Source organism: Ochlerotatus camptorhynchus, unplaced genomic scaffold (genome assembly GCF_037179485.1).
Source record: "Ochlerotatus camptorhynchus isolate MF236.1 unplaced genomic scaffold, CSIRO-AGI_Acam_v1.1 ptg000300l, whole genome shotgun sequence".
Taxonomy (NCBI): domain Eukaryota; kingdom Metazoa; phylum Arthropoda; class Insecta; order Diptera; family Culicidae; genus Ochlerotatus; species Ochlerotatus camptorhynchus.
The window spans coordinates 454,427-471,919 of record NW_027040788.1 but is presented as its reverse complement, the minus strand read 5'-3'; the positions used below and the strand labels follow the sequence as shown (position 1 = coordinate 471,919).

Sequence of the window (17,493 nt, the reverse complement as noted above, 5' to 3'; positions counted from 1 at the left end):
GAATATAGCCGAAGTTTTCGGAAATTCCCTGAGTATCTAGTAACGTTAATTGAGCTACACCTAAAGATTTTCCCTGAAAATTTCTGGACTTCTGTTATGTTTCCAAAATATGTATGAAGTTTTCTAAATTTCTCAGGAGTTCTCTGAACTTAAGTTCCTCGAAATTTCCCTAGAATTCATAGAGGTATCCTGTATTTATAGAAATTATCCTTTACAGATCTTTAAACTTCCCCAAAAGTCTGGATTTTCCTGAAGTTAAGTTAAGTTAAGTTAAGTCCCTGAGCTTGTCTGAAAATGTGAAGAACTAGCTTGACTGATATTCTTAGAATTTCTATAAAGTATTCATATGTTCTTTGGACTTATCTGACGATCTTAGCGCTTCTTAAAAGTTGCTGCAGTTTCCATGAAGCTGATGGAAGTTCTCAAAGCTTCCCTGAAGTGTAAACAACATATTTGTTTGGTCTACCTACCAGCAGATTGGAAAGACTTCATTTTTCAGTAACAATGTAAAGTGCTCCTTCAGAAAATAAAAACAGCCAGACGGACAGAAGTTGTATCGGGCCCAGTATTGTGGTGAGACGTTGTTAAAAGTGAGATTGTATTTAAGGACACACTGGACAGAGTCCACAAATGACCGTCATAATGGTTGAAACTCGGAAACTTCAGTGACTTCGACGCTGTGTGTATGAAATTGACACCCCATGGAATTATCCTTCTTAGATGTACCCAATCCATGATCCATCAAGGCATCCGATTGAAGTAATTTGAATGGTAAAAAATAACGATGTATGCGTCTTCAGTTCAGTGCAGTGTAAAAACGGTTTGTATTTCTGTTTAACATTTGTATTTTTCTCTGGCTAATCCCTCCTACCACTGCCACTATTCTCCAACGAATTGAACAGATAATCCTGCATGTATTCGACCGTATCCTCCAGTGCGTATGGTTGCACCAATTCAAACCGTGTCGGTGGTCCTCGTTTATAAACCCGTACGGTCGGACAATCTTTGATATCCAACCTAAAACACAACGTCTCTTCCGCAATACAGTCCACTTGAGCGAATCGTACGAGATCAGCAAACCGGCCACTCATCATCTTCGTCGCTTCGGCCCATTCCGGTAAGATCTTCAAACAGTATTCACACCTTCAAAAATTCAAATAGAATTAGCACTTGCTCAAACAGATAAATGAACACCACTAGTCACTAACCATGGAGCGTAGAATAGCACCAAATTGTACTGGGACGAATTCAGTTGTTGTTCAAAATTACTACGGTTCAGTTTCACGGATCCGATGACATCATTGAACTCGTCTATCCTATCGAGCTCGTCCAACCTCGGGTGTAATGCTATTGCAATCTTCTGCAATCCATCAACGGTGGCGAAAGCGGTCACTATCGCCAATGCCTGAACGATTCGCACCTTCATCTTTCACTTAAAATCAGGCTCTATCGAATGGTTTAGATAATACAAACAACAGCAAGCTGACGACGAACGGTCTGCGCTTGTTGATCTATCTGCTATCGGTGGTGTTTGCAAGCTTGTTACTGACGACGACGACGATGATCATGGCGGCGATGATCTAAATCGGGGTTCGATAGTTTCTACACTCCTCGCTGTATAGATAGATAGATATGTGCACATCAGAAACCGACTGACACTAACCGACCAGGCGCGCGGCAAAAACACCGACAGATGAATGCAAAATTGTTGGCCGAACTGATGGAGACCCGAATATAGTAATTGAATAATTTCCGAATAATTGAATGGTTCCAATTAGCACGCGAGCGCTTCTTACGGGTTGGTTGACGGTAGGTCAGCACGGTGGGAGCAACCCGAAACCTCATGAATTCGTGTATGTGCGATGATGATGGTTATGCACACAGGTAACAGGTAAAATCGGGTGGCGTGAAGTGCCACTTGAATCGGCTAAGTTTGCCGTTTTTGTTTTGGGCTCCAATACCGATCTGTATACGTTTGCGTACCACATGTCGATCGGATTATGCGTAATGCTGAAAACGATCTTACCTGGAGGTTTAGGGAAAAAATCGAAGAGGATGCTAAGTGGATATAAGCTCGCCGTGCTTGAATAATAGTGGTGATCGTTTGGCTTAGTCATGCTGCAGAATTGAGCTCATTATGCATGTAAATCAAGACCAATGCCCCAAACGGTTGTATTTGCTTTCATCATTTTTTTGTCGACGAAATGTTTTGGTTTATCGTGCCAAACAGAGCCAGATTTGTTCACGTGATCATCAATGTCTGACCGATTGAAAGTGTGAAATTGAAGTTCGTTTGAGTATGGTGGTGGTTGGATACATTTAACTGTAAAATAAATCAATCAATATAGAAACGACATTTTGAAATGTTAGTCTTGAACTAGTAATATATGCTACTGATACATCGTTCAATGCTTTATGGTCGATGGTAATGCGTTTATGATGGTAAGAGGGGGTAACGTGCTCAAGGAATGTGAATGGTGTAGGGTATTTTGCCTCCAAAAACTGTATTTATCATTAAGGGACCATCCATAAATGACGTCGCATATCTTTGACAAATTTGTAGACCCCCCCCCCCCCCCCCCTTGGTAGCGCGTCTAATACAGGCAGGTCATATCTTCTGAACTGAATGTTTCTTTTACAAATAACTTCTAAATTTATAGAAAAATGGATTCGCTTGGAGTTTTTTAACTCTTTATTTGTTCCAAATACAAAATAAATAACATTTCATTTTAACCTAGGTGCTCCAGTCACTACAGTAACTTACCAGCCTTAATTGTTATGATATATATCTAAGTGTTTTTACATTGTTCCTGCCTTGGCAATTCAGTACTTTAAACAGGTTTTTTAAACCTGCATGTCAGTATAATAATTGAAATCTTAAAACTAAAAACTGAAGCTAAATCTTATCTAAGTATAAAAGGAATTAATCGTTGCAATTGAGGATTGTAACGATTTTTGCCTGAAAGTATTATTTATTTTGTTAGACATTTGTTCTAAAGTCTCAACATTCGAAATTCTATGTACCTCGGTAGTACTGTACCAGGGAGGCAACTTCAAAATCATCTTCAGAACGTTGTGCTTTTTTCCTGGTAGTGCAACAACTAGACCATATTGGCACAGCGTAAAGCATGGCCGTCTAAAAACTTGTTTAAAAATTAAAAGTTTATTCGTCAGGCAAAGTTTAGATTTCCTGTTTATAAAAGGATACAAACATTTTATATATTTGTTATATTTGGCTTAATTTTTGGTCAAGTACTAACCCAAGATATTTTCCTTGATTTGACCAGAAAATTGGAACTCCGTTCATAGTGACTATGTGACTACTACTAGGTTTCAAAAACGAAGCTCTAGGCTTATGTGGAATAATCCACAGTGGAATTATTATAAGTTGAGTTTTGGAAGCATTGGGAGAAATCTTCCATTTTTGTAAATAAGAAGAGAAAATATCTAAATTTTTCTGCAGTCTGCTACTAATAATACGAAGACTTCTTCCTTTAGCGGAAATGCCTGTGTCATCAGCGAACAAAGATTTGTGTCAAATCAGGGAAGTCCAAAGTGAAAATGTTATACAATATAGGCCCAAGAATGCTCCCCTGAGGAACTGCTGCTCTAGCAGGTAGTCGATTAGATTTGGAAATTTGATAATTTACCTGCAGAATTCTGTCAGTTAAATAATGTTGAACTAATTTCATAATATAGAGTGGAAAATTAACTTTTTCAATTTAGCAATCAAACCTTCATGCCAAATACTGTCGAATGCTTTTTCTGTGTCTAGAAGAGCAACTCCAGTTGCCAGGATTGTCCCTCGGTGTACATCGGACAAACTCGTCGCAAAGTAAAAGTTCGTATTATGCATAAGTACAATATTGGGTATACTCAGCGATCAAATTCACTCCGCTGATCAATTTGACCCCGTTTTACGGCACCTTCTTTGAAAATTTTCCCACCTAGACGGACCTAACAAATACGAGATAGGAAGAAGTGACCGTCGTAATTAATTTTAGGCTCATAGGTTGAAAGAACTTTAGCATGTCCAAAATATATTCGTTCACATTCAGTGTGTCCAAAATATATTATGGACACTGTCCAAAATCAAGTGGAAGGGTCCAAAATATGTGAATATCATGATGTGAAAAGAATTATTTTTCGAGTATATATCAATAAATAAAACATCTTGTGACATTTTACATCCAAGATGAGTAGCTTTCGAACACAACCGCATGTAAATTGCATAATAATAATATACAAATAATATTATTTTGACATAAACGTGATCTCACTTCCTCTAGGGGTCCAAAATCAGTTGGTTACCCTACAACTATAGGAACCTAACACTTCTAAAGTACCGCAACTATAGGAGCGTTTAACCTAGTTGAATGCCCATGGCGAAATCCAAACTGCTCATCTGCAAAAATTGAGTTCGTATTGATGTGAAGCATCATTCTATTTAAAATTATCTTTTCAAAAAGTTTACTTATTGAAGAAGACAAACTTATTGGACGATAGCTAGAAGCTTCTGCTGGATTTTAATCCGGCTTCAAAATTGGAGCAACTTTTGCATTTTTCCATTTATCAGGAAAGTATGCCAAATGGAAACATCTGTTAAATAATTTTACCAAGAAGACAAGGTACTCTCTGGGAGTTTTTTGATGAGGATATAGAAAATTCCATCATCACCTGGAGCTTTCATATTTTGGAACTTTTTAGTTATAGACCTTACTTCGTCCAAATCAGTCCCCGAGGAATCATCAAAAATATTTTCCCGAGAGAAAATATTCAGATAATCCCGAGCAACCTGATTCTCAGTAGGACTAGTAAGACCCAAACTAAAATTATGGGAACTCTCGAATTGCTTTGCAAGTTTCTGAGCTTTTCCAAATTTGTGATCAAAATTTTACCACGTTCTTCAAGCGCTGGAATAGGCTTTTGAGGTTTTTTTTTCAAAATTTTTTGTGAGTTTCCAAAAGGGTTGGAACTCGGGTCTAATGTAGAAACATTAATTTCAAAAGTTTTGTTCCTCAGGGCAGAGAATCGCTTTTTAATTTGTTTTTGCAAATCCCGCCAGATAACTTTCATGGCAGGATCGCGTGTTCTTTGATATTGTCTCCTACGGACATTTTTAAGACGGATCAAGAGCTGAAGATTGTCGTCTAAATATTATAATTGAATCGAATTTAACCTCGCATTTTGGTACTGAGGCAGCTCTTGCTTCAACTATAGAAGTAGTAAGAGATTCAAGAGCATAATTAATTTCATCTTTGGTTTGCAAAGGAATGTTAGGATCGAAGTTATATTCCATAAATGTTCGATATTGCTCCCAATCAGCCCTATGGTAATTGAAAGTAAAGCTGTTGGGATTACAAATTATTTCTTGGGATATTTCAAAAGTTACTGGAAGGTGATCAGAACCGAAGTCAGCATGGGTAACCAATTGGCTACAAAGTTGACATGAATCAGTTAAGACCAAATCAATAGTGGAGGGATTTCTTGCAGAAGAAAAGCATGTTGGGCTGTTTGGATATTGAATAGTGTAATAACCTGTAGAACAATCATCAAACAGAATATTACCATTGGAATTGCTTTGAGCATTATTCCATGAGCGGTGTTTTGCATTAAAATCACCAATAATGAAGAATTTAGACCTATGACGGGTAAGTTTCTGGAGGTCACCCTTGAGGAAATTCTATTGCTGGCCTACGCATTGGAATGGCAAATAGGCAGCTATAAACGTAAGTTGTCCAAATTTTGTTTCAACAGAAACTCCCAAAGTTTCAAAAACTTTGGTTTCAAATGAAGAAAGAATTTTATGTTTGATTCGTCTATGAATAATGATGGCAACGCCACCACAGGGTCCATCAAGACGATCATTTCTATAAATCAAGTAATTTGCGTCCTTCTTAACCTTATGGTCAGGTTTAAGGAACGTTTCAGTTATAACGGCAATATGCACGTTATGAACTCTCCAAAAGTTAAATAGCTCGTCTTCATTATCTTTAAGAGATCGAGCATTCCAATTTACAATATTTAATGCTTTAAAATCCATTACTGAATTTTAAAGTCATGACAATATTATTTGCAAATTTTACTCCAGTTTGAATAGCATCAAACATGGAGTTAGATTTAAGCATATCAGAAATCATGTCAATTAATGATTTCTGTAAAAATTCAATTTTAGGGCAGTAATGCTTCCTAAGTCAAAATTGTTAAAATTTCCGTTAGAATTACTTTGGTTAGTATTTTGATTTCTACCCGCTGCAATAGCAGCATAGGTAGCTCCATTAACTCGCTGAACATTGTTAGCAGCGAGGGGAGTAGGTACAGATGAAAAATTTGAAGCAGGGGTGATATTTGTACCTACGGGTACGAATGTAGAATTTGTTCCTCGCTGACCGTTGTTAACAGCAGAGGAATTTGTACCTGGTCGGAAACGTGGAGCGTTTCTTACCTGTCGGTTAGAACGAGATTGTAGGATCGCTTTGCGAGTCTTACATTCCCAAAAATTGGATTTGTGGTTTTCACCACAATTTGAACATTTAAATTTCTTAGGATCTTCCTTCACAGGACAGTCGTCCTTTGCGTGAGAGGAATCACCACAATTCATGCATTTAGCTGGCATGTAGCAATTTTTAGTTCCGTGACCCCATCCCTGGCACTTACGGCACTGAGTGAGGTTTTGGATATTTCCTCCAGTCTTCCTGAAGTGTTCCCACTTCACTCGGACATGGAGCATAAGGCTAGCTTTTTCTAAGGCCTTAAGGTTGTTTAGTTCACTAGACTTGAAGTGAACTAAATAAAAATCATTAGAAATCCCGTTGCGCGAATCGCCAGGACGGGATTTCATTTTCATTTTGATTACTTGGAGTGGCACAACTCCAAGTAATTTTGCCAGTTCATCTTTGATCTGATCCAGGGATTCACCACTGGGCAGTCCTTTCATGACAACCTTGAACACACGTTCAGTTTTGGTGTCTTAAGTAAAAAATTTGTGCTTCTTCTCAGTAAGATACTTGAGAAGACATTTAATCCGTCCAAGGTTTCAGCCAATACACGGCATTCACCCCGACGTCCAATTTGTAGTGAAAACTTAACTTTCACGAAATTCAAAAGTTCCATGCGAAGAGCATGGAAATCAGAAGTGGTTATCACAATAGGGGGAATCTTTTCCTTCTTGGCATTAAGCCGGGAAAGTTTACTAGAATTTTTCTTGGATGATGGATCATTCTCATCATCCGTGAGCAAATCAAATTGATTACTCAAATTAATTTCTTCAGAAGGGGGGTCAAGAGTTTGCCCCTTTCTTTTGCGTTTAGGCGCCATGGCGGCAGTAAATTTTTATCCAAATCGACTTCCAAGCAGATTACTATAAGAATCTGAAGGATCGAAGAGGAATTTTCCAAATCGATATCCAAGAAGGATTACCTCGGGTAGGGTCCAAACAAGGATCGAAGAGGTAGAAATTTTACAGGTTGAGCACTGAAAAGTGCTGTTTAAATTTGTTGTAGCTTTAGGTAGTAGTAACACTTCCTTCAACAAAAAGCAAATAGATCCGCACGGCAAGAGAGCACGATGCGGACTGATTGCATTATTGTTATTTTGAGGCAGTTAAGGACGTAGATGCTTGTTCATTTTAATGGCTCCATTCCATGGAATTGTTTTGAAAACTGCACATGTTCGTCACTGAAAATTGGCATGGTTTTCCTTGAAGATGACTTTTAGCTCCAATGAGCGACCTAAGCTGTTTGGTCGAGATTTTGCTGCAACATATTGAGGAGACTCAAGAGCTGACTTACGTGATTCTGGAATGTAGATCAATGCATGGAGTTTCCCCGCAGTCACGCTTCACTCTTCGTCTTCCTATTCCTGGTTTTGACGCTCTTACACAAGCTTTCGCCAGCTATCAACTTACTGTTCTTTGAACCACTTCACAGTGGGCAAAAATTGACAAAACCGCGACTTAATTGAATATCTCGGCTGCCAAACGGTTTCAGTCAACATGTTATACATATTCTCAAAGGAAAAACTTTTGCGTACCGAGATAGAGGGCCGGGATCAACCCGAATTCCCGGTAAAGTAGGAAATGCCACTATCTATCGACATCATTTTACATTTTACTTAACGCATATTACTGGAAATTGATAGTACTAAGCATATATGGTGTAAAGACACCAAATACGCCCTCAGAGAAACTCTACTGGCCTAAAAGAGGATCCGGAACGACCGATAAAGTGGCCACATTATAAAAATTGTCCTAGAACCTTTCGATTTTTTTCTATGATGTTCAGAATCAAGAGATCAAAGCGTATTTTATATGGAAACTATATTTTGGGGTAAAGTGGCTATATTATAGTTCTCCGGATAATCTGGATTGACCGATAAAGTGGCCACATTATAAAAATTGTCCTAGAACCTTGCGATGTTTTCTATGTTGTTCAGAATCAAGAGATCAAAGCGTATTTAATATGGAAACTATATTTTGGGGTATAGTGGCTATATTCTAGTTCTTCGGATAATCTGGATTGACCGATAAAGTTGCCACATTATAAAAATTGTCCTAGAACCTTGCGGTTTTTTTTAAGTTTGTTCAGAATCGTGAGATCAAAGCGTATTTTATATGGAAACTATATTTTAGGGTATAGTGGCCATATTCTGGTTCCCTTAGAAGCCAGCCGAATTGCAGACTGCCTTGAACAACATTTCAAAGTACAGGTTAACTGTCCGAAACCAGGAGGAAGTGGTAGTTCCAATAACGGCAACCTTGCCCGCCGTTTGCTTTCAGAGCCTGACATATTTGCCGATATTTTGAATGACAGTAGGAATATGATGCAAAATTTGAGACTGATCAGCAATTTGGCGCTTATTAGTGGCCCGGATGGGCCTAAATAAGCCTTTCAATTTTACACGTATCACAATACCTAAATTGAAAATTTTCCCCAACTTGTGCGGTATACAAATGTTGAACAGTTTAGATTATCAATTTATCGGTCTACCCGGATTATTCGGAGGACCAGGATATGGTAATTTTTTATAATCTGGCCACTTTATCGGTCGTTCCGGATCCTCCTTTAGGCCAGTAGAGTTTACCTGAGGGCGTATTTGGTGTCTTTACACCACATATACTTAGTACTATCAATTTCCAGTAATATACGTTAAGTAAAGTGTAAAATTATGTCGATAGATAGTGGCATTTCCTACTTTACCGGGAATTCGGGTTGATCCTGGCCCTCTATCTCGATACGCAAAAGCCTCCGGCCAATGAGACTACCACCAATCGATTCAGCAGAATTTTTCCTTTGAGAATATGTATAACATGTTGAGCCGAGTTATTCAATTTAGTCGCGGTTTTGTCAATTTTTGCCCAGAGTGCACTTCCACAGTTAATTATTGAGAGTTTTCTATGCCAACCAATGCATGCATTTGTATAAAGATTGTACCATAGAGGTAACTCTAAGACCAGAAGGTCTCGGAAAAACGTGCTCAACTTTTTGGCTCAGTTCTAGTACTCTCTTCGGTCCCAAGCTAATCGATGCACCCCTCGAAACATAGGAAAATCCATGAACCCCTCAATTTATCTGTCAAATTTTCATAGCGAATCGAAACAAACATATTTTAGTACTAGAATTTTGACTAGAATGGGGTACGTTAATCTATTTACTTGAGACCAATAGGCTAGTCAAGCAGTGAGCCAATTTAAAGTCGTCAGTTTCCACCGGTTGATTGCACTCTTGTGTGTGTAACTTTTTATTGCATTGTTAAAAATTGATGACATTTTGAGTAAAACTTGTTTAGAGTGTAATGTTTACATGTGCGAAATCTCGTCACAATATGTCGAGTGGTTATCGAGATGGCTTCCAAGCACGAAGTGCTTCGACAGCAAAATATGGGAGCGGTCGTAGAAAATCCAGGCCAGTCCTACATGTGGATCGCGAAACAGTTAGGAATCGACAATTCGACCGTGTCCCGTGTGGTAAAATCGTTCAAGGAGACCCAGACGACCCAGCGGCGAGCGAAGAAAAGCGAAGACGATCGACCCCGTGAACGCAAGGAAGGTGAGGGATTACTGCAAGCGCAATGCGAACCTTTCAATTCGGTCAATTCTTCCGTCTGGTTCGTCCAGCAGACAATGAAGCGGGCCGGACTTCATGTCTTCAAGGTAAAGAAGGTTCCTAACCAAACCGATAAACAGATACGGTGGTCAAATCCCGCGCCAGGAAGCCAACCGGTGGAAACTAACGATTTTAAATTGGCTCACTACTTGGCTAGCCTATTGGTCCCAAGAAAATCGATTAACATACCCCATTCTAGTCGAAATTCTAGTACTACACTATGTTTGTTTTGTTTCGCTATGAAAGTTTAACTGATAAAATGAGGGGTTCGTGGATTTTTCAATGTTTCGAGGGGTGCATCGATTAGCTAGGGACCGAAGAGAGTACCAGAGCTGAGCTAAAAAGTTGAAAACGTTACTTCAGGACCTTCTGGTCTTAGAGTTACCTCTATGAGGGAGCTGTACCGCGAGTGGTTGGTGTAGCCGGAATGCATCGTAATGGACGACGAGACGTACATTAAAGTGGACGCCGGAGAAGTTCCGGAAGAAAAAGGTCGACAAATTCGCCAAGAAGTACTTAGTGTGGCAGGCGATCTGTGGTTGCGGAAAATTCAGCAAGCCGTACATCACGACCGGCACCATCAAAGGCCAAATATGTAAAGAAGAATGTCTCCAGAAGCGCCTGCTGTCTTTCCTCCGGTCCCACGAAGGTGACACTCTGTTTTGGCCGGATCTGACATTGTGCCATTACGCGAAACCGGTGATGGAGTGGTACGAAGCCAACGATGATGGTTTTGTGCTGAAGGAGGCAAATCAGCCAAAATCGCCAGAACTTCGACCAATAGAAAAATTCTGGGCGATTATGAAGGGCAAGCTCCGGAAGAAAAAGTCTTCAAAACGACAAGGATTTGACGAAAGAGTGGATGAAAGTGTGTAAGAAAGATGGTGCAAGTGTTGCATTGGTAGCGTTAAGTCCAAGGTGTGGGGATTTAGCCTAGGAGAGGAGGTTGAGTAAACCAACTGTGCAAAAACATAGCTAATGTGTGTTTATTTATTCCCAGAGAGTTTCAACAATATCTGACTGAAAATGAATTTTTAGTGATCATTGTTGCCTGTTGCATCTTTTTCAAGTACAGTCTTTATTGCAAGCCTCCTAGAAATCCTAGAGTATAAACAAGGTACGGGTTCGGATCTAGCTCCCTGATAAAGGTTGTCATCTAGGAACAATAATCGTAAATGAAACGCGCTTCATCCATGTTGATGTTCTCAAATGCAACAAGTTTATTTTCATGTTCATCATAACATTTATGTTTAGTTGTTTTTGCTCCTGCAAATGGTTCTATAGTGTATTTGCCATTTATTTAGCCATCGGATCTTAAGTAGTTGTGAAATTATGTTTCTCTTCTTTTGCTTTCTAATGCAGGATTGCCTCTAATACTTTATGATCGGGGATCTGTTTCGTTAACCATGTTTTAATGTTTCTTTTTTCATTCACATTTGGATAGTTGAACAACTGTATTACATTATTTGTTTATGGGTATTAGGTTTCTTTCAGTTAAAACTGTTGTTGTTTTGTTGTTAGATTAAATACTTCTGTTCTGTTTATTGCAATATTTCCGTAACTTCTTCTTTGCCGTTGCTTTTCATGCTACTCTTACTCTCTCTCTGTATCCATCCGATTGCGGTGTGGCCAGATTTTTATTCATTACGGTTTGGCTACATTTTTCCTCTCAGTCAAAAATAGTCATTCGCCACTAAATCTGCCCTGAAAATATCAATTCAATTTGTTTCTTTCATTTCTCTCATACCTGATATCAACGGTTTTGCTTCATTCATCTGTTCTCATTTATAGCTAGGATTTTATTGTTTCACTTCTTGCATCTATTCTTCTTACATTCGGGTATCTTTTTTTAATTATTATCACATTCTTTTTCCGATAGTTTTTATTTTCTTTATTTAGCAGCATTTTCCATTTCGGGTCTTTGTCTCTTTTAATTTTCAACTGAATCAATCTTCCAATCGCTTATTGTCACATATATGAATTACCTTTTCAATGACTGTTTGCGCTACTTGAGGGAGAAGAACATAAATTTGGGGAGCTGCTTCAATGAATTGAGGAAGGAGGGAAAACGATTGCTGCTGTCCAATGTTTCATTCTAAGGAAGAAGGCAATGATGTGTGATGTGTGTGGGTGTATGTGTGTTTTTTTTTCTCTCTCTCTCTCTGTAATCGTTTCCAACATGATGAACGAAAGCATTTTGAGGCACTACGAATCTCTTTCTAAAATGTGAAAAAGCATTTTGCTATACTTTTTTTTGTTCTTATCGGCTTGGTTTCTTTACTATTTAACTTTAATGACATTGAGGAGCCCCTTGGCGACGATTGGACAGCTATGATTTTTTTCAATTTTTACGTGCCACAAATGTCGATTTGTGTGCACGAAAAAAGTTGAGACCCCCTTGTTTATTTTGATACCGTACACGTAAACTTGAATGTACCCACTTTGAAGGAAAGTGGCTTAGCTAAATGAGTAATTTTTTAACCCATTAATGAGTATCTGTTACCCATTAATGAGTATCTGTTACCCATTAATGAGTAACTGTAACTCATTAATGGGTAACCGATACTAATTAATGGGTAAAAACTTTACTCATTAAATGAGTAAGCCACTTTTCTTCAAAATGGGTCTTTTTTTACCCATTAGTGGGTACTTTCAAGCTAGCGTATAAGGCTTTTGGAACTATTTTTTGAGCTTACAAATTTGCTCCTTACGGTTTAAAAATAAGCAAGGGGGTCCCAACTTTTCCCCTTGTACAAAAATCGTTATGGCATCGTTGGTTTATATAGTCATAGTATCTGATTTTGATTTTCTTTTTATATTCTTTAGTGAGAACTGCCGATTACAGACTGATGATTTTTAATTTTTTTTTAAATACTGTCAATTGTTTTTTTTTATAAATAATTTTATTAAAATCGTGTAAGATTCAGCGGACTAGAGCAATAAAAGTATTGTTTGTCTTCTACTGCAGTGGAAAATATGACAATTTTCGATTGATCCACATGCGCATGCGCGTACGTGTGTGTATGTATGACCATGTTCCATTTACCTAACAATTAAAGCCTTTTACTTTCGGTTGTGAACACAATTTAAAATTCATTACAGAGAACGGAACATAATTTTCTATTGTTTTCTTTTTCAGACATCGTTTCTGGCGCGGGTAAGTAAAATAGAAATTTTTGTTTTCTCCATGTGCCGGTGTGTGCGTAGATAGCAAGGAAAAATGGTAAACCAAAGAAATTGTATAGAGAGCAAAAGAAAGAGATTGCAGACGGAACGGAAGAACTCATGCCAATTGTGGAGCTGTGGAAAAGAAATAGAACTCAAGTGAGAACGTGAACTGATTGATAAGACACGGGGACAGGGGAGGAAAACACACTAAAACAAACCAGAAACGATAACGCAAGGCGTATGGTTGACAATTATAATTGAACTTTATTCGTTTACTGTGTAGGTGGTTTGTTCTCTTAGTAAAATTAAGAAACAATTGTCTAGTTATTTACAACCGCTCGTAAATAGCCTTACTGACATACTAGCAGCTTGGTTTGCGTCTGCATTCGGTATAACCTTGCGTTTTCTTTTCTTCCACTTCCAAATGGTTCGTTTCAAAGAAGTTCACTTGTTATTTTTTGCAGTTCAATCAATATAAGTTTTCGAACTTATGCTTACTTTGTTTTACTTCGCCTAGTACCTTGAATTAAGTAGTGAATCTGTTTATTTACAATTGGCTTACTGTATACCTGACCAATCAAAATTGGTTTAATCATTTGAACTTATTAATTATTTCAAATCAATCACATTTCTTCCGTGTTAGTGTAAATCTAGCATTCAGAATCATAAGAGCCTAACAGCGTACACTGTACTGGAACAATTCCGGGAAATTGGTTCATTTAGCTGTAGCAGTAGGTCCTTATGATTCTGAACGCTAGAAATGTTTGTTATTGTAGTTTTTGTTTTTGCAATTATGAGCAACATTGTTTTTGACTTCAACAAAAACAGGAATTTTCAATACCAAATGAACTATGATTATTAATGTTTTACAAACAACCAAATCTTTTTTTTTTATTTCTTTATTTGCGAATTAACGAGAGAGCCTTTTGAACCTAACTAATTTGCTAAATTATAAATAGTAAACAACACAATCTAAATTAGGTAATTTGAGCGCCTGGAGGCACTCAGCTACTATGAAGATGGATTTCGGGGGATAAGGGAATGAGGCTCGGATGCAAACAATATGGCCGTCCCTGGGGCTGACTCGATGATGCGCTCTGCACGCTAAGGTAAATTTAATATCGTTTCCTGTGACTCAGCTTTGTTTGTGTTTGTGTTTTATATTAGGTTAAAATTAAATAAAAAGCTAAACTTACGTATAAAAGTAAGAGTTTTCAATACTGTTCTTATTCAAGTAAGCATAAATATACAACTTTTACCGGGGGGGCGAACGGGGTCAAAGATTTCAGGGACAACAGAAATCGCTAGGGGATGCACATTTCACACATTCTACGTTCACACAATCACACACATTAATTGCTTGCTTCTAAGGGTTTCAGATTCTCACTGCCTGGGGATGCTAAAATTTAAAGGAAGGATTGGAGGGAAAAACTAATAAATACCAAAATTCTTGCTCAAATCGACATCCACCGGATTGAAGGACATGGTAGTGGTGATGGTGGAACCAATTTCGTCCACATTCTCGCCGTACGGGTGCCCAATACCTCTCAGGAACAGGAACGCCAGCGCTAGCAAGCTTGAACCAAACAGATCGCCAAACGCCGTCAAGTACGGGATGGCCGAGTTATCCGGATCGATCTTCCACTTCCACATGGCGTGGATGATGATGTGAGCGATGTACAGAAGCAACATAACCTAAAATAAAGGTAAAGGCAACGTCAACGATCTTCGCCGGTTAAGATGGAGGTTTGGCACATACCTGTATCAAACTGACTAACAGATATGACAACACAAACGGAGCACCAATAGTTGATTCGGACATGTGAATGTAGTCAGCTACGAAGATGAACAGCACTTGTCCGGGAATTGACATTAGGATCAGAATTCTAGCAGTTTTGGCGTAAGGAACTGTAATGGAAATAAATGTTATTGTCGTGGAACCGTCTTTTTAAACAACCCTTGGGGCGCTCGGTACTCACCTCCTTTGAACAGTGCCTTCCACGGTGGTTCGAAGATCTTGGTATGCGGCGGAATGATGCCAATGATCGAGCTCTGATGGAGCATGGTGGAGATTTTGCTCGCCTGAACGGATACTAGGTTACCACCGATGCCGTTGATGATGGGCTGGAACACGACGAAACCGTTGAAGACTCCGACGGCTGTATCCAACACTAGGCCACCCAGTCTGAAAAGAGGAATAGGATCGTCAATAAATATACATGATTCATTAAGCTATGAGAGTGCTTAGGCACGGATGGTACTCACCCACTAATGAAGAGTGCCGATAGCACAGGAACCCATCCAGATTTCAATACGGACCGCGTGTACTTGTTTCTATATACTAAAAATACCCAAAATGGTAACAGAATAAAATAACCGGCAACTATGACGAACGTTATCCAGAGGTGAGTCTCTAAAAAAGCGAAGGAATCACGATTAGTTGTTGCTGAATGTGAATTATGGAACTCGTCCGAGCTTACCTATATGTTCAAATAGCAGCGACGCTATGAAGGATAGTAAACTAAGAGATACCACATCACCGATCGAAGCTGCCAACGGTGTTGCCAGATTATCCGGATTCAATTTCAACTTATTAGTCATTAAAATCACAGCCACTAATACAAAGTCTGGAAGCAAGAGGAAAATAATCGATGTTAGTCAAATTAATGTATGGAATTGAACGTGGAAATGTGTGCCCAATGGAGGGTAGAAGGTCTATCCGGGAAAACCGGGGAATAGTTGGGATTTTATTTTCATCACGGAATTCCAAGAAAAGGTCGGACGTTGTTGAAGTCATGATAGCATTTTCAGGACGATTTTGGCGTTATTTGGCCATTAGTTGTGCTACTTTGAGATTTAATTTTAACGCGAATTATGGGTTTTTATAACCTTGACGATTTTGCAGCGATTCAGGCGTTCGTGATTGAATGATTGTTGTTGTTTATTTAAGAGTTTATACCAGTTCGTAGTACCCCCTCTGTAGCTTGTCGAAATTGTGTTGCGGTTAGTTTAGTGTTCGTTGTAAAGTTTGATAAATTAAATTCAGGAAAGTATTTGTGTAGTTTGCTTTCAACTCTCGGTAAAGGAGCTAGTCACCTTAGTTGTATGGAGCCCACCATCACTGCAACCAACCGATCTACAAAGCCGACCACCAGATGACACCGAAACGCCATTTGGAGGTGGACATTTAGGTGGCGAATAAAAGCGAACGGAAGCAAACGACAAAAAGGATCCTGAAGACAAAGAACCATTTTGCTCGAGTGAACAAAACAATAGTCAAAATCACTAAGTTAACCACCTAACCACCTAGAAAAGTTAATATATTTCGTGAGAGTGCAAAACAAAGGGACACAGGTATCTTGTCAAACCAGCCGGTGATAGCTGCAATATTTGTCTTATCTTATGTGCGTTCATATTCGCTCACAGGACGCCGAAGTTTTGTTCAGCGGCGAATGTTTCATCCAACAGTGTAATTAGACGTAGAAAGAGCCCGGCCACATCTTCTTTTCGGACGAATTCCGATCCATCGTTTTGGGAAGACCAACGTCTAAAATGAACAATCGGTCGGAAGAATCCTTGAAACCGCCGGTCGGCTTCCCAAGATCGTCACCTCCAACATACGACAAGATGGTGTTAAAGGCCCCACGAAGTCACTGGAATCTAGCAGGAAAGCAACGAGAGATTATCGAAGGAGTAAGCGATTGACGTGAGGGAACTGAGATTTGAACTCGTGACTTTGGCGTGAGAGGTTAAACCCATTTGGGCGTGTTTTAATTCTTGTTTATTTTACTCAAGCGAGTGTCAATCACAGACGCCAGGGACGCAATTCAACCCGTGGACCCTAGATATTGAAACAATCAACACATGGGCCGTTTTCCATACCTTCGCTGCTGCCACTTTCACCTCACATCTCTTATCGGCTGAAGTCGCCTTATCAAAGCGTTGACAGAAAGAGGGAGTAAACAAAAACAACAACATCAATCATCATTTAGCGGCGCCGGTGGTGTAGTGGTAAGCGTGATTATCTCTCACCCCAGCAGGCCTGGGTTCAATCCCAGTCGGCGCCACCGGGATGTTCTAAGGCGTTGGTCCCCGGTTCATGAGTTGTGATGGCACATCGTGATGATCAGAACTATTGGTCATGTTGATTGACCTGGTCACATGACGGATCGTCCCGATTGACTCGCTGGATGAAGTCAATAGTGAAACCCGCTGAGAGATG

At 39.2% G+C, this 17,493-nt stretch overlaps 2 protein-coding genes across 5 annotated transcripts in view; both read right to left on the bottom strand.

Annotated features, from left to right (window-relative positions):
• Positions 1 to 857: 857 nt before the first annotated feature.
• On the bottom strand, positions 858 to 1,552 carry LOC135706996 (protein disulfide-isomerase 1-like). Its single transcript, XM_065228715.1, has 2 exons — positions 1,209 to 1,552; positions 858 to 1,143 (listed from the first exon to the last, which is right to left on the bottom strand). The coding sequence occupies exons 1-2, from the start codon at positions 1,424 to 1,426 to the stop codon at positions 858 to 860; spliced, it is 504 nt and encodes a 167-aa protein (XP_065084787.1). The 5' UTR covers positions 1,427 to 1,552.
• Positions 1,553 to 13,719: 12,167 nt separating this feature from the next.
• Positions 13,720 to 17,493, bottom strand: part of LOC135706986 (solute carrier family 41 member 1) — a 174,363-nt gene continuing 170,589 nt past the window's right edge. For all 4 annotated transcript variants that reach the window (XM_065228693.1, XM_065228694.1, XM_065228692.1 and 1 more), the window contains 5 exons: positions 15,752 to 15,898; positions 15,537 to 15,684; positions 15,251 to 15,456; positions 15,031 to 15,179; positions 13,720 to 14,966 (listed from right to left, as the gene is read on the bottom strand). In XM_065228693.1, the coding sequence (XP_065084765.1) occupies positions 14,703 to 14,966; positions 15,031 to 15,179; positions 15,251 to 15,456; positions 15,537 to 15,684; positions 15,752 to 15,898 (914 nt within the window). In that variant the 3' untranslated portion in view covers positions 13,720 to 14,702. The remainder of the gene's footprint in view (positions 14,967 to 15,030; positions 15,180 to 15,250; positions 15,457 to 15,536; positions 15,685 to 15,751; positions 15,899 to 17,493) is intronic.